General features: G+C 47.3%; 1 protein-coding gene and 1 non-coding gene across 7 annotated transcripts in view; both read right to left on the bottom strand.

The window, feature by feature from the left end:
* Window positions 1–6,262: 6,262 nt before the first annotated feature.
* The window catches only part of ATG16L1 (autophagy related 16 like 1), a 46,874-nt gene continuing 34,744 nt past the window's right edge, over window positions 6,263–18,392 (bottom strand). For 3 of the 6 annotated variants that reach the window (XR_012421571.1, XR_012421572.1, XR_012421573.1), the window contains 6 exons: window positions 11,956–12,072; window positions 11,576–11,681; window positions 9,652–9,801; window positions 9,496–9,543; window positions 8,552–8,653; window positions 6,263–7,658 (listed from right to left, as the gene is read on the bottom strand). Coding sequence is in view for 3 of the 6 variants with exons in the window: in XM_005574646.4 (XP_005574703.1) it covers window positions 7,565–7,658; window positions 8,552–8,653; window positions 9,496–9,543; window positions 9,652–9,801; window positions 11,576–11,681; window positions 11,952–12,072 (621 nt within the window). In the remaining 3 variants the exon portion in view is untranslated. Of the gene's footprint in view, window positions 7,659–8,551; window positions 8,654–9,495; window positions 9,544–9,651; window positions 9,802–11,575; window positions 11,682–11,951; window positions 12,073–18,392 lie in introns of all 6 variants that reach the window. The other 3 variants (XM_005574646.4, XM_005574647.3, XM_005574648.3) reach the window with 1 other exon arrangement.
* On the bottom strand, window positions 12,969–13,233 carry LOC123568163 (small Cajal body-specific RNA 6). The gene has a single exon (XR_006691384.2).

The raw sequence follows: 18,392 nt of genomic DNA, 5'->3' as shown, positions 1-18,392 counted from the left end.
GTATTATTTACTAATTAGAATTAGTAAATTATGATTTACTAATACTAAATTATTAGTATAAAGAGTGAAAAATTACGTTAGGATGGAACTGGCTTCCCTTCTGCTTCTCTCCATCGCTCGAACTTAATCTTTTCCGCACGTGAATCCTTCCATGATTAGCCTTGTAGGCACCGAAGCCCTCTCACCACCCTGGGGGGCCCACTCCCAGACAGATTTCCAATGTCTGTCTGGAGGCACTGTGCTGAAAATGGTACTTAATGTTGCGGGTTCCCATGTAATAGGAGCATGCTGTACAAACCGCCCCAGACGGAGTCCTGGGTTCTTGGCCTACTGCTGAATCCATTATGACCTTGAGGGAGTAGCCTGGCCTATTTCCTTTATCGGTCTGAGGGGACCCCCCCAGCCTGCCTTGTCGTGCAAAGTGGAAAGATTCATGGAATGTGCAGATGGCCTTAAGAAGGTCAAGTCTTGTGCAGGACGATCCTGATCAAGATTTTCTCTTGTCCTCTCCAGCGGTGAGGCTCACACCTATCTTGTGTGCTTCTTCAGCCTCTGGTCATGCCACCTGGGCCTCAACACTAAAGGGGGTTCTGACGATGATGAGGTTGCTTCTACAGAAGAGTGGAGAGCCAACCACGAACTGAGGGCTTACCCTGGGATCCCTGGATGGGCTTCAGGATCTGTGAACCTAAGCTGCATGCAAAGTTATGTAGATATGCCTTTTTCTGGGGAGAGGGCTCATAAGTTTCCTTCAGATAGATCCACTGCTACTGATCAAAAACGTCTGAAAAGCACTGATCCTCTTTCTTGCTGGAATTAGAGGGGGTGGTTGCACAACATTGTGAATATATTAAATGCTGCTGAATTGCTTACTTTAAAATGGTTTATGGTATGTGAATCTCAAATTTTTTTTTTCTTTTGAGACACTGTCTTGCTCTGTCGCTCAGACTGGAGTGCAGTGGCACCATCATGGCTCACTGCAGCCTTGACCTTTGGGGCTCAGGTGATCCTCTTGCTTCAGCATCCTGAATAGCTGGGATTACAGGGATGTGCCACCACACCCGGCTAATTTTTGCATTTCTAGTAGCGACAGGGTTTCATCATGCTGCCCAGGCAGGTCTCAAACTCCTGGCCTCAAGTAATCCGCCCAGCTCACCTCAGTTGGGATTACAGGTGTGAGCCACCATGCCTGGCCTACTATTACATTTTTAAACGATTCTCTCTTCCTTTCAGCTAGTTATACTTTGGGACAATCTTGGGGCTGGTTTGTTTTCCACTAATTCTACTACTATAAACCCACCATGTGCCAAGCACTCTATCGGGTGTAAAGCATATGACGGCCCTGAGATCTTCTTAGTCTCTTAGGACCATATGGGTGTACTCCTGGGGGCAACAGGACTTACGGCTTCCTAACTAGAAGCCAGGCTGTTTACAGTTTATCCTCTTAGTGCCTGGCTCACAAGCATGCCTACCTATCCTCTCCTCACTGTAGTTCTCTGATAAAAATGAAGCCCAAAGCCAGAATTTGCCTGCCGTCACCTTCCTGTGCCTGGGGTCAGAGCAATCCACAGTGGGGGCTGGGCCCACAGTCATGTGCAGGACTAATGTCCCCACTTGAGATACAAGTGTATGCTCATGGAGAAGCCAACCACATCCAGTGTGGGGCATTCAAAAAAAGGTCAGCAAGAATTACTGTTCTAGAATACATACTCAGCGCCTGTAATCCCAGCACTTTGGGAGGCCGAGGCGGGCAGATCACGAGGTCAGGAGATGGAGACCATCCTGGCTAACATGGTGAAACCCCATCTCTACTAAAAGTACAAAAAAATTAGCTGGGCATGGTGGCAGGCACCTGTAGTCCCTGCTACTTGGGAGGCTGAGGCAGGAGAATGGTGTGAACCCGGGAGGCGGAGCTTGCAGTGAGCCGAGATTGTGCCACTGCACTTCAGCCTGGGCGACAGAGTGAGATTTAAAAAAACAAAAAAAAAAGTGACCCAAGGATAGTGACAAGGGCTTGCTTATACACGGATGCTTGCTTGCTTGCTGTGCCAGCAATCCCCCCAGCAGATGTGTGAACAAAGCCACCTCCACCATCCATCCCCACTAGACCAGGTCAGCTGCCTCACAGAATCTTAGTAAATAATCATTGTTTTAAGCCATGAAGTTTGAGGTAGTCTGTTATACAGCAAAAGCTAATTGGATTTTGTTTCAAACCAATCATAAGAAACACCGCTGCAACAATCAGGAACATTGGACTGAAGGGTGGGTGATACCGTCATACCGTCACTGTTAATTCCAGTAGGTTAATCACAGCCGGGTCTCCTTGCCGGGCTGGGTTGGGATGCATGGTAATTCATGGGTAAAACAACGTGCTTGAAATTTGCGTTAAAATACTCCGGGGGGAAAGCATCAAAGAGGGCTGACTGAGACTGACAGGGCTGTTGAGTGGTGGGTACACTGGACAATACTGACAATACTGTCTACTCCCTTGGGTTCTGTGTTTGTCCTGATTTGGATGTTCTCACTGTGCTCACCAATTGCAGGTTAGAATATGAAGGCAACGCAGTGCCGGGGAAGACTCACTAAGCAGCGGGGAAGGTTGAGAGGACAGGAACAGTTGGAGCATGCACAGAGAGGGAGGATCTGGAACAAACAGGCCAGGAAGGGTTGAGACCTGTTAGGAAAGTCAGAGTTCCTGGAGGCCAGAGAAGTCAAATTTTGCTTAAGTGAGGCAGCTAAGAATCATTCTGTGATTAGTCCCGTCTTTTACTGGCAGGTACCACATACCTCATGCACTTTTACAGAATCTACGCAGATACAGGCATACCTCATTTTACTCAAGATTTCCAAAGGTTTTTTCTTTTTTTTTTTGAGACAGAGTCTTGCTCTGTCACCCAGAATGGAGTTCAATGGTCCGATCTCGGCTCACTGCAACCTCCACCTCCCGGGTTCAAGCGATTCTCCTGCCTCAGCCTCCTGACTAGCTGGGACTACAGGTGTGGACCACCACACCCGGCTAATTTTTTGTATTCTTGGTAGAGATGGGGTTTCACCGTGTTAGCCAGGAGGGTCTCAATCTCCTGACCTCATGATCCGCCAGCCTTGGCCTCCCAAAGTGCTGGGATTTCCAAAGTTTTTTGGATGGAAAATAGGAATTTCTAACATAAGCCGGACTTATTAAAGCAGGACCCTAGAAAAGGCCATGCGGAGGAGCACAGCCCATTCACTTTTGAAGACACAGCTTAGCGTCACACCTGTCCCTGTGGGCGTGGCCAGGTGCAGTGGCTCATGTCTATGATCCCAGCACTTTGAGAAGGCAGACGGGTGGACTGTTTGAGTCCAGAGTTCGAGACAACCCTCGCCAACATGGCAAAACCCCATCTCTACTAAAAATACAAAAAAAGAAAAAAAAAGTGCCAAGCATGGTGGCAGGTGGCTGCAGTCCCAGCTACTCGGGAGGCTGAGGTGGGAGGATCACCTGAGCCTAGGAGGTCAAAGTGGCAGTGAACTGAGATTGCACCACTGCACTCCACTTGGGTAACTGGAATAAGACCCTACCTCAAAAGAAAGAAAAGATCTAATCAATTAAGATTGCTGTTGTGCTACAGACACTCAGGTAGTTGTGCAGGATTTGGTACACTCAGCAACCTGCGACTTCCCAGCCGACTTGCTCCTGGAGCCTAAGAGCAGCCTCTTCCATCCATTCACCCTAGTGTCCCCACGAAACATCGGGTGCCATGCTGTGAAAGCAGGAGGGGCTTTGGGACATCTATGGTAAGAGGCAGCATATGAACAGTATGCACTTTAACAATAAGGCTTTGGGTAACATGGTGAAACCGTCTCTACAAAATATAAAAAATTAGCTGGCTGTAGTGGCACCAACCTATCCTATCGTCCCAGCTACTCGGGAGACAGAGGTGGGGGGATCACTTGTGCCTGGGAGGCAGAGGCTGCAGTGAGCCAAGATTGTGCCACTCCACTCCAGCCTGGGTGACAGAGATCTTATCTCAAAAAATAAAAATAAAAACATAAAGAAAAATAGGGCCAAACAAAAGTGGCTCCACTCCCATACTCCTGGCACTTTGAGAGGCTGAGGCAGGAGGACTGCTTTGGGCACTGCCATTGGAGACCCTCCTGCAACCTACTGAGACCCCATCTCTATTAAAAATAAAATTAGCCAGGCATGGTGGTATGCTCAGGTTGAGGGAGTAGATCGCCTGGGCCTGGGAGGTCGAGGCTGCAGTGAGCAGTGACCATACCACTGTACTCCAGCCTGGGCAGCACAGCAAAACCCTGTCTCAAAAAAAAAAAAAAAAAAAAAAAAAAGAAATAAAAACACAACTAGCTGCTGGAAAGGCCCTTGTCCACACCCTAGGCAGGGAGTTAACGGGCAGCCACACTCCCCGGTGCTGTGAGACCCTCGCGTTGACCTCAGCACTGGCGGGCAGTTACGGGACTGGAATGGAGCTCAGGCTGAGCAAAGAACAGCCATGCTTCCCTCCAAATGCAAAAACAGCATGATCTGAGACTATTCGAACACTTGTTTGGGGCCTATTTGGAGAATCACCTTCTTGAAGTGATTGCAAAGGGCTCATCCAACTTTTTTTTTTTTTTTTTTTTTTTAAAGAGACAGGGTCTTACTTTATCACCCAGGCTGGAGTGCAATCATAGCTCACTGTAGCCTCCAACTCCTGGCCTCAAGTGATCCTTCTGCCTCAGCCTCCCAAAGTGTTGGGATTACAGGTGTGAGCCGACACATCTCGCCTTCATCCAGCTTTGTGCAAGTGCTGGCTGCCTCAGACTTCAGACCCTGATGGCACCTTGACTGCAGGTGCCAGGCTAAGTGGAGACTGGCTAAGTTTCCTGAGCAGGGTGGTCATCACTTGTCACAGCTCAGGCTGTGTGTCAGGTATCTGAGCCACCACAAGTGAATGCCTCTCCAGCGTGGCGTTTCACTGGAGAAAGGCTCCGTGTGCGGGGCTGAAGAGGAATCGTGCGGGACTCTTCTACTGCAGCTGGTAACGTTCTGAAGAAATACCTTTCCAGTGTCCGTTAAGATTCGCGTGACATGAAACTGGAACACTAGTGTTTACAGGGAGTGATACTTTGTGGAGTGGAGCTTACATGATGAACGAGAAAAGGCCATTAAAAAGTACTAGCCATTGTCACTATTCACAATAGCAAAGACTTGGAACCAACCCAAATGTCCATCAGTGACAGACTAGGTTAAGAAAATGTGGCACATATACACCATGGAATACTATGCAGCCATAAAAAAGAATGAGTTCATGTCCTCTGTAGGGACATGGATGCAGCTGGAAACCATCATTCTCAGCAAACTATCGCAAGAACAGAAAACCAAACCCCACATGCTCTCACTTATAGGGGGGAATTGAACATTGAGATCACTTGGACACAGGAAGGGGAACATCACACACTGGGGCCTATTGTGGGGAGCGGGGAGGGGGGAGGGATAGCATTAGGAGATATACCTAATGTAAATGATGAGTTAATGGGTGCAGCACAGCAACATGGCACATGTATACGTATGTAACAAACCTGCACATTGTGCACATGTACCCTACAACTTAAAAGTATATAAACAACAACAACAACAACAAACAAACAAACAAGTAGGACACTCCACACAATTCAACCTGGTTCCCAGACTGCTCCCAGTAAATGGGAAAGTGCATCAGTTAAGCCGGTCAATGGCAACGGAGAGGCACATCCAAGGCGGAGCTGTTCAACGCTCTCTCGCTCCTTCCTCCCTCCCTCTTTACCTCCTTCCTGTCTTCCTTCCTCCTTCTATGTGTTTGCCTTTCTCTCTCTTCCCCCCCTCAACTTTATTAAGGGACAGACATACAATAAACTGCCCATATTTAAAGTACATAATTTGATGAGCTTTGACGTATGTATATAGGTATAAACCCATCATCACAATCAAGGTAACAGACATTTCCATCGCCCCAAATTGTTTCTTTGTGGCCTTTTGTAATTCATTCCTCCCCCTCCCTCCATCTGCAGACAACCAATAATCTGCTTTCTGCCACTATAGATTTGTTTATATTTTCTAGAATTTTATATAAATGGAATCATGCAGTTAAAAAAAACAAACAAACGAAAAACACAATAAACACTTGGTAAATGGGGAAAAAAAAGTACTAGCCATTGTTTACAAATAACTACCAGGTAAACAAATCACTTTCTTTCCCCTTTCTAAGGATAAGGGAGAATAAAATAATCACCAAGAGGCATGGAGTTTGAAAAGTATATAACAGATTTCTTTTTAATTATTTACAATCAAGTTCTGTTGGGCAACATAACGAAATAAATAAAAGATGTGCCCTGGCCCGTGAATTTCAACTCTCCTTAAGTTCTCTGAAGGACAAATTGGAAAGTGGCGACCAGGCAGGGAAGAGAGGGCAGGTGGAGGCCAGGACCATCAGTGGGAAGGCGGCCTGACACCTCTCACTGGCTCTAGCACTCACATCCCCAAATGCCCAGAGAACAAGCATGGAAGAAAAAAAATAAAGTGCAAATTTAGAAGTGATAAGGGTGTTTTGCACACTCAATGAACTAAAACTTTATACACAGGTAAAATGGTAAAGATAAATGCTTTTCCTTGGCCTTCATCACAACCCCTGAAACGGAAAGATGGCACTGCTGTGCTTCTGAGCCTGGGCTTCTTGCACTAAAGCACCAAGGACATGGCACACAGGCTTGGCAGAGGGGCCGTGGCCAGAATCACCAGCTTCAGACAAATATGTTGGAGGTCTCAAATCCCTTGGCACCCCAAGCATGCAGTGTGCACCCACCTTCTGGGTGTCTGCAGATCGATATAGGAACACATCCTTACCTCTGCAGCAAACCCATTTCCCTGGAAAAGATTTTCTCACATCCTCTCCCACCTCAAAAAAACATAAAAACATTTTTTTTTAAACCACACAGAGATCTTTAAGTATGTCGAATTTTGTGGGGGAAAGAGAGCCAGAAAGCTCTGAAGAACAGTGGAAGAGATCTGAGGAAATTTCAGCAGTAATGAGACACATTCATGCAGCCCACCAGGGAGGGGTCTGTAGCCTTGGAGTTTCCGTTAATCCAATGCTTAAAGTGAGTTCACCAGGCAAATGACCCCACGGTGATGGGACATGCGTCAGGCCAGAACCAACTTTGGAAGGATGAGAGAAAGCACAGAGAACACCACCTTGATGTGGGGGCTGTTTTTGGCACTGCCCTTGGTGAGGAGGCCCAGCGGGGCCCTGTGCTCCTCCAAGTGAGGTATGGAAGGTCAGAGCTAGTAGTGTTTCCCAAAGCAAGAACCTGAGCCTCTGCTAAGTGACCGCAGCGTCAGGTTTTTTCAGTGTTATTCTTCCAGGCCAAGAGAGACCTCAGTCAAATCTTCAGAAATCCCATTCACGGCAAAGCTACAGTGCCACATAGCTTGAGCTTCTCTGGGAGGTCCATGCTGTACCCAGCACATCACCTGCCAGGACAGGGCTGCGGGAGCCCACGTGCTTCTTCTGAGGAGGGCGCTGGGGTCCTCCCAGCCCTGACAGCCCCGTCAATACTGTGCCCACAGCACAGCTTTGCATCCTTTGTCCACGCTGACAACGTGCGAGCCAGAGGGCGACCACGCCACCGCATTGATGGACGAGCTTCAAAGGAGAGATCAGAAAAGTACCAAGTTTCAGAACATTTGGGATGAGATCTTAGTAAACTAAACACCAGAAGCTTGTGCACTCAGGGAGTCACAATTTTGCCAACTTCCATTTCACTCTCTGGCACTGTGCCCACAGCAAGGCAGGAGCTCACTACAATGCAAAAGACCTCTGAAAAATCCAGTGGTGTACTTAATTAAGTCACGCTGGGATGAAGGGAGTTCGGCCCCTTTGGCAGTCAGCGCTTATCACACTCTCCCCAAGAGAGGAGCTCTGGGTGAGCTGGAAAGAGACAGGACACATGCCTCTGAAGAGCCAGGCAGTGGTGGCCAGCACTGGTTAGGTCTGGGAGCAGTTGCTGCTGCCCAAGGGCAGGGAGAGAAGGTTCTGAAGGAAAATGGTATCTGGCTTCCGACTAGCAGGTGGGCTTGTGTGGGCAGAACAAAGTTAGGAAAAAAGGGGGTCTGGGGCCTGCCTATCAGGTGGAAGATAAAATAAGGTGTGTGGAAATTAGTGTTTAGGACATGTCAATGCACTGACAACAGGGACTTCCAAGGGAGAGAGGGAGGCAGAAAGGAAGGAGAGTAGAGAAGGGGAAGGAGACACAGAGGACATGGGACATAACCAAAGAGACAGGGATGTGTTTCTATAACCCTTTCTCCAGCGGCCGCCACTCTAACCGCTCTACCTGGAGTACTCTGTAGACTGTGGCCTGCTGTGCTGTGAATGGCCCCAGCTTCTCTCCACTGACCTAGCTCAGTCAGCCGAGCAGGTGGGCGGGCGGGCAGTGCCCTCATGGTGTTGACTGAGGTCTAAACCGGATGACCCTGAGATCAAGTCAAAGGCCGTGCTCACAACGCAAGGGGGCGCTGAGACAGGGCTCGTCTTACCTGTGCTGCTTTGAGAGAACCTTTTCCACTTTCCCTGTGAGCACACTCCAGATGTAGAGAGAGCCCTCAGCAGAGCCTGCCGCCACGTAACTGCCGTCAGGACTAGAGAAGACAGGAAGAAAGGAAAGGCTGTCAATTCCCCATCCCCCATTCAGCATCTCCGTGGCCTTTTTCCCAAGAAGGAATGTTTGTTCTTCACTGATGGCCACTCCTGTGTGCCTAGACCTCAGAATGTGTGCTATTCATGGCCCTTCCAGCCAAATCTGCTTTTCCCCAGTATTTCAGCACCATCCGCTAATGAAGAGTGGCATCACATTACTTCTTGGGGCTCCAAGTCCTTAACCATCTACAGACTTGAACAAAACAACATATAGGGAGATCAAAGCCAACCTCCACATAGCTCAGGGTTTCAGCCCGTGGACTGCCTTGTTACACGCTTCAAAGAGCAGGAGGAAAGAAAAGAAGCATCTTAGCAACCGAGCCTGGAAACGTATTTGGAAGAAGCATGATACATGGAAGAAGGGAACAAGGAGCGGAAAACTGCAGACCACCTGCACACCCTTCTTCAAAAAGGCTTTTCAGTCCCACCCCAGGCCCACAGCCATTCCTGCCCTTTTCCAAAGCTCTCACACCTTCCAAACTTAAGGTGTGAGGCAATAGTTCTTGCGTGAATGAGTGATGAGAAGTGTACCTAATGGGCTCACCCAGAAGAAAGCAACCAGCCAACTGTTATTTTTTGGTACAACACGTTAGGTTCCTGTAATCACAAAAGGAACACTGGAAAGAGACAATAATGGTGGCCTGCAATAATGAACTTACAAGCACATTCCTGGAAACACAGGTTGGGCACTGAACAAAATTTAGCTCTGTATCCCCAGTGGGAAAATGCCCACACAGAACTCTTTGTGATGAACCAAATTGGCAGGGGGTGGGTCACTACTAACCTGAAGACAACTCTGGTCCAGTCAGAGCCGCACTTGAACCCAGGTGCACTGAAACAAACAACAGGGCACTGTCACTCAGGGAGCTCAGGCCATGCAGCACGTAAGAGAGCAGGGCTGGGACTCTGGTCTTCATGCAACCAGCACGTCTTCAGTTACCTGAATGTCTGCTTGACAGCATTTGTTCGGAGATCAATAACTTTTAGCAAGTCATCCCGGGAGCAGCTCAGGAGCTCAGTCCTTTCTGGGTTTAAGTCCAGGGCAGTAATCTTTCCCAACAGCTCCATCTCTCGAACTATACTCTCTGATCTAAGAGGGACAACAGATTGGAGAAATGTAACATAGGCCAAACTAGACCTCATGCCGTGGAGGAAAAAAAAGGCGCTGCAATTCAACTAGCATGCAACGCTCTGCCAGCGCAGTAAATGTGTTCCCAGCCTTCTAATAACCTGTGACCGCTTTTCTTACTTTCTCATCAATAGACCCTAAGACAGTCATTTCCAGACTGGAACTCTGAAGTTGGTCAGAATTTCCTCATCCATTTTTGGGATGACAATAGTCACCAATCAGAGTTTCTGATCAGCATGAGCTAACTAGGGCTACTACCCAATTAGTATTAGTTCAGTGATGTGATTTCAACTTTTGGATAAAGTTGGCAAAGAAACGTGCACTCGCGGGCCTGGGCTGCCTTGTCAGTGTAACCTTGTAGGCTCTTGCAGGCTTTCTGCCCTATTCAGTGTGGCTCTGTGGCCCTCCATCTCTAGACATGGGGCCAGGAAAGCCAGCGCAGAGCCACGGTTCTATGCACCTCCTTCTTCTTCTCTGTGCTCCGGCCCATGTCCAGGTCGGCTAACGGCCACCCTGGGCAGGGCCCTGTTGGTGACATTTACAGCCAAAGTGGGTGCTGACCTGTTCTGTGATGACTTTGTTGTAAGCCTTCAATGAAACCATTTTCTACCTCACACCGTAACTAAGCAAGAATTTATCTGACTGTTGCTAAATATGCAGCTTGAAGCAAGCTACTCCACTTCCTTGGGACTCGGTCTTCACCTGTCAAATTATGGGATGGACTAAGAGACTTCGAACATCCAGCTTAACTCTCAAATTCCATGTTTCAAGTTCCAGTTTCAGGTTTTAAAAGCAAACTAAAGATTATGAATAAAATGTGAAGTGGTGTCCAGGAACCATGAGCATTGTCAGGACTTTCTGGTGCCATGCTGTGTTTCAAAGCATCATCTATCACCACGGGCCCTGTACCCCCGCCCTCTCTACAACCCTGCTGGGAGGCTGTCCTCATTTACTCTCCATCCTGTCTTCCCCCTCCTCATCCTCTGCCTCCAACCTGTCAACAAGCCCTGTCCAAATTCTCCTTCAAATAGATTCCCTCCTCCACATGTTCCTCTACTGACTTGAACTTAGGTCCTTATCAACTCTATTGATTTCCTGTTCCCCAATATGCCCTCTCAAAATGCCACCAAAGTCATCTACTAGACTCCTGCAAAGCAACCATTTCCTTGCTAAACACCCAACGACTTACGGGATCGAGTCGTTTGAAAATGGCTTATCAAGCCCGTGGCAACCTGATTTCAACGCACCATAGCCACCTCACTGGCTTCTGCCCACTTGCCATGTATCAGCCACCAGACACACACTCAAAAGTTTGAGCGGCTTTCCTGCTGTGTGAATCCTACTCAAGTCTCCGGAGACATCTGGAGAGGCATTCTTTAGCACACTTGGGCAAAGGGACCTGCCTCTACTTCAACACACGAGTCACTGACTTTTGTGTCTGCCTTCCCTACTACAGTTTAAATTACCTAAAGGGAGGAAGAGTATCCTGTGTGCCTCTTCTCACCTGCCAGCTGGTGAAGGGCCCAGCACTCACTGCACGCTCAATAAATGACTGCCAAGCTCCACAGGCTACTTCACGGGAAAGAACAGCCGAGTGTTAATAAGCTAACACTAAACACGCACGTACTGAAGCTCATTTCTGTCATGTCCTGAGATTTTAAAAGCACAACCCATGTACAGAACCATCACTGTGGAGACTCTCATGTGCCTCCTGTCAGGCGCTTGGGTATCATACCGAATGTCCCAGAAACGAATTTTCTTGTCAAAATGTCCACTCATTACACATTGCTCTGTGCAGACAATATCATTGCAACTGGATCCTGCAAACACTGTCTTTATGCCTGAAAGAAACGCAAACATCATTAATCAAGCAGAGGCACCAACGTGGCTGTTTACATAATGCTGCTACCCTCGAACCACTGACTTGTCAGTTACTCACTTAATGAAGCCTCAAACAAGAAAAACTATCACTACCCTCAGTGCCCCTCTAAACGTGAAGCCAGATCTGAAATTCAAACTATATTACATAAATGCAGGCTCTGACGTGCACACACACACCTCCACGCTAACATCTAAGCATATACACAGACAGAGAGACTGAATTTCCTCACAGACTTTGCTGCGTAGATCCCAGAGTTTGAGAGTCCGGTCGTGACTTCCTGAGACGATCCGCGCATTGTCCAGCAGGAACTTAGCAGACAGCACTTTCCCACTATGTCCCGTGAGTGTGTGCTAGGAGAGAACACAGCCAGGGTGAGCCTCAGGGCGCCAGGCCCTGCCTATGCTAGCAAAGTATCCACAGCATCCTTACCTCCAGTCAGAGTGTAAGACCACCCTGAGATCCGGCCAGGAACACTCAAAGCGATAAGACAGCAAAGGAAAAAGACACAGGTCAGGCACAGACTCATGCCTGCAATCCCAACACGCTGGGAGGCCAAGGTGTGAGGACTGCTTGAGCCCAGGAGTTCAAGACCAGCCTGGGCAACACAGTGAAACCCCCATCTCTACAAAAACTTTTTTCAAAAATTTGCAGGGAGTGGTGGCATGTGCCTGGGGTCCCAGTTACTTGGGAAGCTGAGGCAACAGGACTGCTTGAGCCTGGGAGGCCGAGGTTGCAGTGAACTATGACAATGCCATTGTACTCCACCTGAGTGACAGCAAGATCCTGTCACACACACACACACACACACAAATCCCAAACAGGATACGAAGCAACAATTTCATTCCTGAGTCTTATCCAGAGGCCACACATTTCATAGGAAGCCTATCTTTGAGTGTTGGCCAAATGTGAGGTATCAAGACCAAAAGGATAAAATTGCCACTAAAAATAACATTAAAAACAAAAACTGAATATCACTAGGACCAAGCTTCACGTGCTCCCCATCCTCAATCTTGAATTTGAAATCAGCTCTACCACAGATATCTGCTGTACTGTTTTTGTAATTTTTTGTATGTTTGGATTATATCAAATTTTAAAAAGTTTAAAGCCTCGATTTTGCCCCATGCTGCTGAAAGTCAGTTCCATATTTAAAGTCAGACTAGACAAGGTCACCACAAGCATAATTTACAAAAGGCAACATCAGGACTCTATGTAAACAATTAAAACCCCTGGGGGATTTTCAATCAGAGGTCTCAGCTTGAACAAGTCTGATCATAGCCACAGATATCAGCACTCCCAACAATCAAATCCCTTTGTGACTAAGCTGTTGGATGCCAACCAGCGTCTTCCCTGAGCTCACGGAGGAACACAGAATGAGGGACATCACGGAGTGTCGGCTGCCCTTCTGCCCATCACAGCACTTCTGAAGCGCGATGGAGGAGAGGCAGCTGGGGATAACTGGGATGCTGGGAGGGGATCTGAGGACTCAGACCTTTTACCATTCATCATTGACCTCTATGCAGTGCATGATCAACATTTTTCTATGTGTTAAAACACCAGAGGTTCAGAAGGTATTCACTGATGTTTTCTTTCTAATTAGAAAACGCAAGGGTGGGCAAAGTGGCTCACACTGGTAATCCTACCACTTTGGGAGACCAAGCTGGGAGGACTGCTTGAGCCCAGGAGTTTGAGACCAGCTTGGGCAAAATAGTGAGACCCTCATCTCTACAAAAAAATTCACATTAGCTGGGTGTGGTGGTAGGTACTTACAGTCTCAGCTGCAGGGGAGGCTGAGGTGAGAGGACTGCTTGAGCCCAGAAGGTCGAAGCTTCAGGGAGCCCAGATCCTGCCACTGCACTCCAAATCTCAGCTCCCAAAGATGAGACCTCATGGTTCGGGGTTAGATTTTTTGTGTTAACATTTTTGAAACCAATCTTTCCTCTATTTTCAGTGGAGTTAACTCCACTTCAGCACAGAAACAAAAAACTTATACTACCACATATACTACCCTCTCGTCTTCAATGAGGGAAGCTTGCATGAGTTCTCACACTGCCTTATCCCACATTCAAACCTCTGAAACTGGGACAGCATCTTACAACTGCTGCCAGTTGGGTGCCGGCTGTGCTACAGTTGTGTGAAAACCTCCCACTGATCCTTCTGTAAGATCAAGAAAGCTCCACTAACAAAGCCTCCACTACATGCAGTCCATGAATAATGATTCCATTCAATATAAAACATCCACTCTGCACAAATCGCGGGGAGAGACAAAAAAACTTGGGTAGGCTACTTCTTAAATTCTTTTTTTTTTCTTTTTTGAGACAGAGTTTCGCTCTTGTCACCCAAGCTGGAGTGCAGTGGCGTGATCTCAGCTCACTGCAACCTCCGCCTCCCAGGTTCAAGTGATTCTTCTGCCTCAGCCTCCTGAGTAGCTGGGACTATAGGCATGCGCCACCATGTCCAGCTAATTTTTGTATTTTTAGTAGAGACGGGTTTTACCATGTTGGCCAGGCTGGTCTTGAACTCCCGACCTCAAGTGATCTGCCTGCCTCGGCCTCCCAAAGTGCTAGGATTACAGGCATGAGCCACTGTGCCCAGCCTTACATTCAATTCTTAATAACTATTTTATCAAAAATTCAAATTTGTATTTATATTCACTATCTGTTTCTTAATGTTAAGAGTAAAATCACATTTCACAAACACAGGGAATAAAAAGACATTGTGCCTAAGTGGGATATGGCAAGTACAGATGATCCTCAACTTATGATGGGGCCAGTCCTGACAAACACATTGTAAGATGAAAATACCCTACATTGGGGACTATCTGTATATTCATTTTTACATACTTTCCAGGAACATGTTAATCTTTACACAATTATACTCTTCCTAAAAATGTATCCATTGCTCTTTTAACCTTATAGCATAAGCACTTTTTCATATGACAGCTGAAAATTCATGGGCTTTGGGGTTCCACTGATTTAAACACCCTGGGTCTCTGTAACATCTGTGAACGGGAAACATCCTTGTGCTATCTTAGTATGGACTCAACAAGACGAATGGGATCAAATCTCTTCCTTGTTGCACCCCCCTTTCTTTAAGAGTCTGTCACAAAGGTTGCTGCAGTGAACATTCATGGGCATAGAGCTTTCTTCTCTTAATTTATTTCCAGGAATGAAACTGCTGAACTAATGGAATAAGGGAAAGGGACGTTTTGTTTCTTGGCTCCTTGTATGTATTGTCAGCTTGCTTTGTACAATGTTTGGGCTTCTGCTCACCTTATTCTCAGTGAGAATAAGCTGGAGCTGCCTGAAGCTGGCTCGCCCACCGTCTGGGTGCTTCCAGTGGTATAGAGCTGGGCCTCCCACAGGCCTTCAATCACCGCTATCATTTATAAAGAGTCCTTTGAAATGGATCAGATTTAAACTTCTTACATCCCTTAGGTGTTTCCGAAATCTATTTTTATGATTAACACCACTTTTAGGTTTCATCTTCTACTTTTAAACAGGGATTAACAAGAGAAGGGCAGCGGATTTAGATGTCATCAAGGCCGGGGCCTCAAAGCGGGGAGGCTTCAAGATTCCTCTGCTCCACTGGGCTCTGCACAGACTCTCTCTGTGCCTCATGGCAGATAACGAGTGACGACCCCTATTTCTTTTTTTTTTTTTTTTTAGACGGAGTCTCGCTCTGCCGTCCAGGCTGGAGTGCAGTGGCCGGATCTCAACTCACTGCAAGCTCCGCCTCCCGGGTTCACGCCATTCTCCTGCCTCAGCCTCCCGAGTAGCTGGGACTACAGGCGTCCGCCACCTCGCCCGGCTAGTTTTTTGTATTTTTTAGTAGAGACGACCCCTATTTCTAAACACAAAATTGCCCATTCAGGTAACAACTTAATCATGCAGCTAACATAACACCAACCAAAGACAACTGATTCCAGAAGAATGCAGAACTCAGAGAGGAACATTCCAAACAGAAACCATCACCGAGCAGCCATAGCCGATCCTCACTGTGGCCGCCTCACCACACCACGACAGAAGTGGGCAGGGGGTTCTCCAAGCAAGTTCCTCAAGTCAAATCTTACCAAGCAGCTGGGCAGTTTTGTACTGACTTTAGATTTTTAACGGAGGCATCACAGAGGACTCCTTTCAATGCCAGGCTGTTTCTAGGGTGCATTTACAAAAAGGATGTTAAAGCAAGCACTCAACCAGCTGCTTCTTGATTGCCAGTCTCTCCCAACACCATTCCCTTGTCATAAGAGCAAAGGAGATACCAACAGGGCATGGATGTCTGTGAGTTTCACAACATAGATGAATGGATTCCTATTCTCCAATACCATCTGTTAACTGGGGTCTAAAAAAAAGCCAGCACTCCCTAGAATAAGGAGCCTATTTTACTTTCTGCAACCTGGTAAAGTTTTCAGGAGAGTTCTCTGGGTACAGGGAATCTGCTGAAAAAGGCCTCCCATCTTCACACATTTACCAAGGAACAGGACAAGGTTATGAACAGGCCAGAAACTCAAAAGCCAACTAGTCCAGCACAGGAGGCTCCTGCCCCAGCATGGCATCACCAGAAGCAGCAGCCCAGCCGCCTGCGCCGTGCTCCCGCATACTGAGAACATTTCCCCAGTGAGACCTCTGTGCGCCAGCTCAATGTTATGACCTTTGTCTCTCAGTTTAGCTCCCTGCTCTAGGTCCCCTTCTTGTTATTTCTAACCCAAAGGCTGATGCCCACCTGTATAGGACTCCTCTTTTACCAATTAAAAAATACCATCCTGCACTACTGGTTGACTCAACTTCTTCCTCTTCTCCTCTAGGGGACTATCATAAAAAAGGCCGTAGGCCCCTCTCCAATAATTGGTCAGTTTTACTGTATCTCAGTCTAGAATAAAAGGTCAATGATTAGATAAATCACAATATTCCACAGGATGGATTAGAACGTAGCCATGAGTACTGGCTAGGCCATCTTTTCCATGTGTACAGTACAGAACAACAGGGCTTCAACTGAACCTGTTCAAGCATCTGAATCGATGTGCCCCGTGGCAGGCTCTCTAGCAGCGCACTTTCTGAGTCCGTCATTAAGACAAGAACATAGGCTCCTCAGCTCTCACAGCACGTCCTTGTCATCGTCAGAGTTCATTATTTTGCACCTTCGGACCTGGATCGTCTTTCAACTGCGAATTAAGAATGACTACCCCTGAGGTATTGGCTAGCATCTAATACTAATAATCTTCTATACAACCCTCTCAAGAAAATCACCAGAAACCCACCTAATATACCATTCTACTACAGCTCCTCCACCTCCCTTGTAGATTTAGGAAATTCATCTGGGCCATGTGTCGTGGTGCACGCCTGTAATCCCAGCACTTTGGGAGGCCGTGGCAGGTGGATTACTTAAGGTCAGGAGTTCGAGACCAGCCTGGCCAACATGGGGAAACCCTGTCTCTACTAAAAAAATACAAAAATTAGGCCAGGTGCAGTGGCTCACGCCTGTAATCCCTGCAATTTGGGAGGCCAAGGTGGGTGGATCACGAGGTCAGGAGATCAAGACCATCCTAGCTAAGACGGTGAAACCCCGTCTCCACTAAAAATACAAAAAATTAGCTGCGCATGGTGGTGGGTGCCTGCAGTCCCAGCTATTCTGGAGGCTAAGGCAGGAGAATGGCGTGGGAGGTGGAGCTTGCAGTGAACCGAGATCATGCCACTGCACTCCAGCCTGGGCGACAGAGCGAGGCTCCATCTCAAAAAAAAAAAAAAAAAAAATTAGTCGGGCATGGTGGCAGATGCATGTAATCCAAGCTACTTGGGAGGCTGAGGAAGGAGAATCACTTGAACCTGGGAGGCAGAGGGCAGAGGTTGAAGTGAGCTGAGATCACATCATTGCATTCCAGCCTGGGCGACAGGTTCCATCTCAGAAAAAAAAAAAAGAAAAAAGAAATTTTGGACAGGCACGGCGGCTCACACCTGTAATCCCAGCACTTTGGGAGGCCGAGGCAGGTGGATCATAAGGTCAGGAGTTCAAGACCAGCCTGGCCAAGATGGTGAAACCCTGTCTCTACTAAAAAATACAAAAATTAGCTGGGCGTAGTGGAGGGCGCCTGTAATCCCAGCTACTCGGGAGGCTGAGGCAGGAGAATTGCTTGAACCTGGGAGGCGGAGCTTGCACTGAGCTGAGATGGCGCCACTGCACTCTATTGTGTTTAATAGCCTGGGTGACAGAGCAAGACTCTGCCTCAAACAAAAAACAAAAAAAAAAAAGAAAAAAGAAATTTATCTGGCTGGGCAGTGGCTCATGCCTGTAATCCCAGCACTTTGGGAGGCCGAGGTGGGCAGATCCCTTGAGGTCAGAAGTTCAAGACCAGCCTGGCCAACATGGTGAAACCCCATCTCTACTAAAAATATAAAAATTAGCCACGCCTGTAATCCTAGCTACTCAAGAGGCTGAGGCAGAATTGCTTGAACCCAGGAGGCAGAGGTTGAAGTGAGCCGAGATCATACCACTGTACTCTACACAAGAGCAAAACTCCATCTCAAAAAAAAAAAAAAAAAAAAAAAAGAAAATTCATCTTAACATTACTTCCTGTTTTTGGTGTGGGTTGACACACACAAATGGCTTGTGTTGAACTTTTTTTTTTTTTTTAGTAAAATACCTACTGATGCCAAATTCATTCTCCATTATATCTTTC

The sequence above is a fragment of the Macaca fascicularis genome, chromosome 12 (assembly GCF_037993035.2).
Source record: "Macaca fascicularis isolate 582-1 chromosome 12, T2T-MFA8v1.1".
Taxonomy (NCBI): domain Eukaryota; kingdom Metazoa; phylum Chordata; class Mammalia; order Primates; family Cercopithecidae; genus Macaca; species Macaca fascicularis.
Note: the sequence above shows the minus strand (reverse complement) of the source record. Positions and strands in the feature narration are given on the sequence as shown.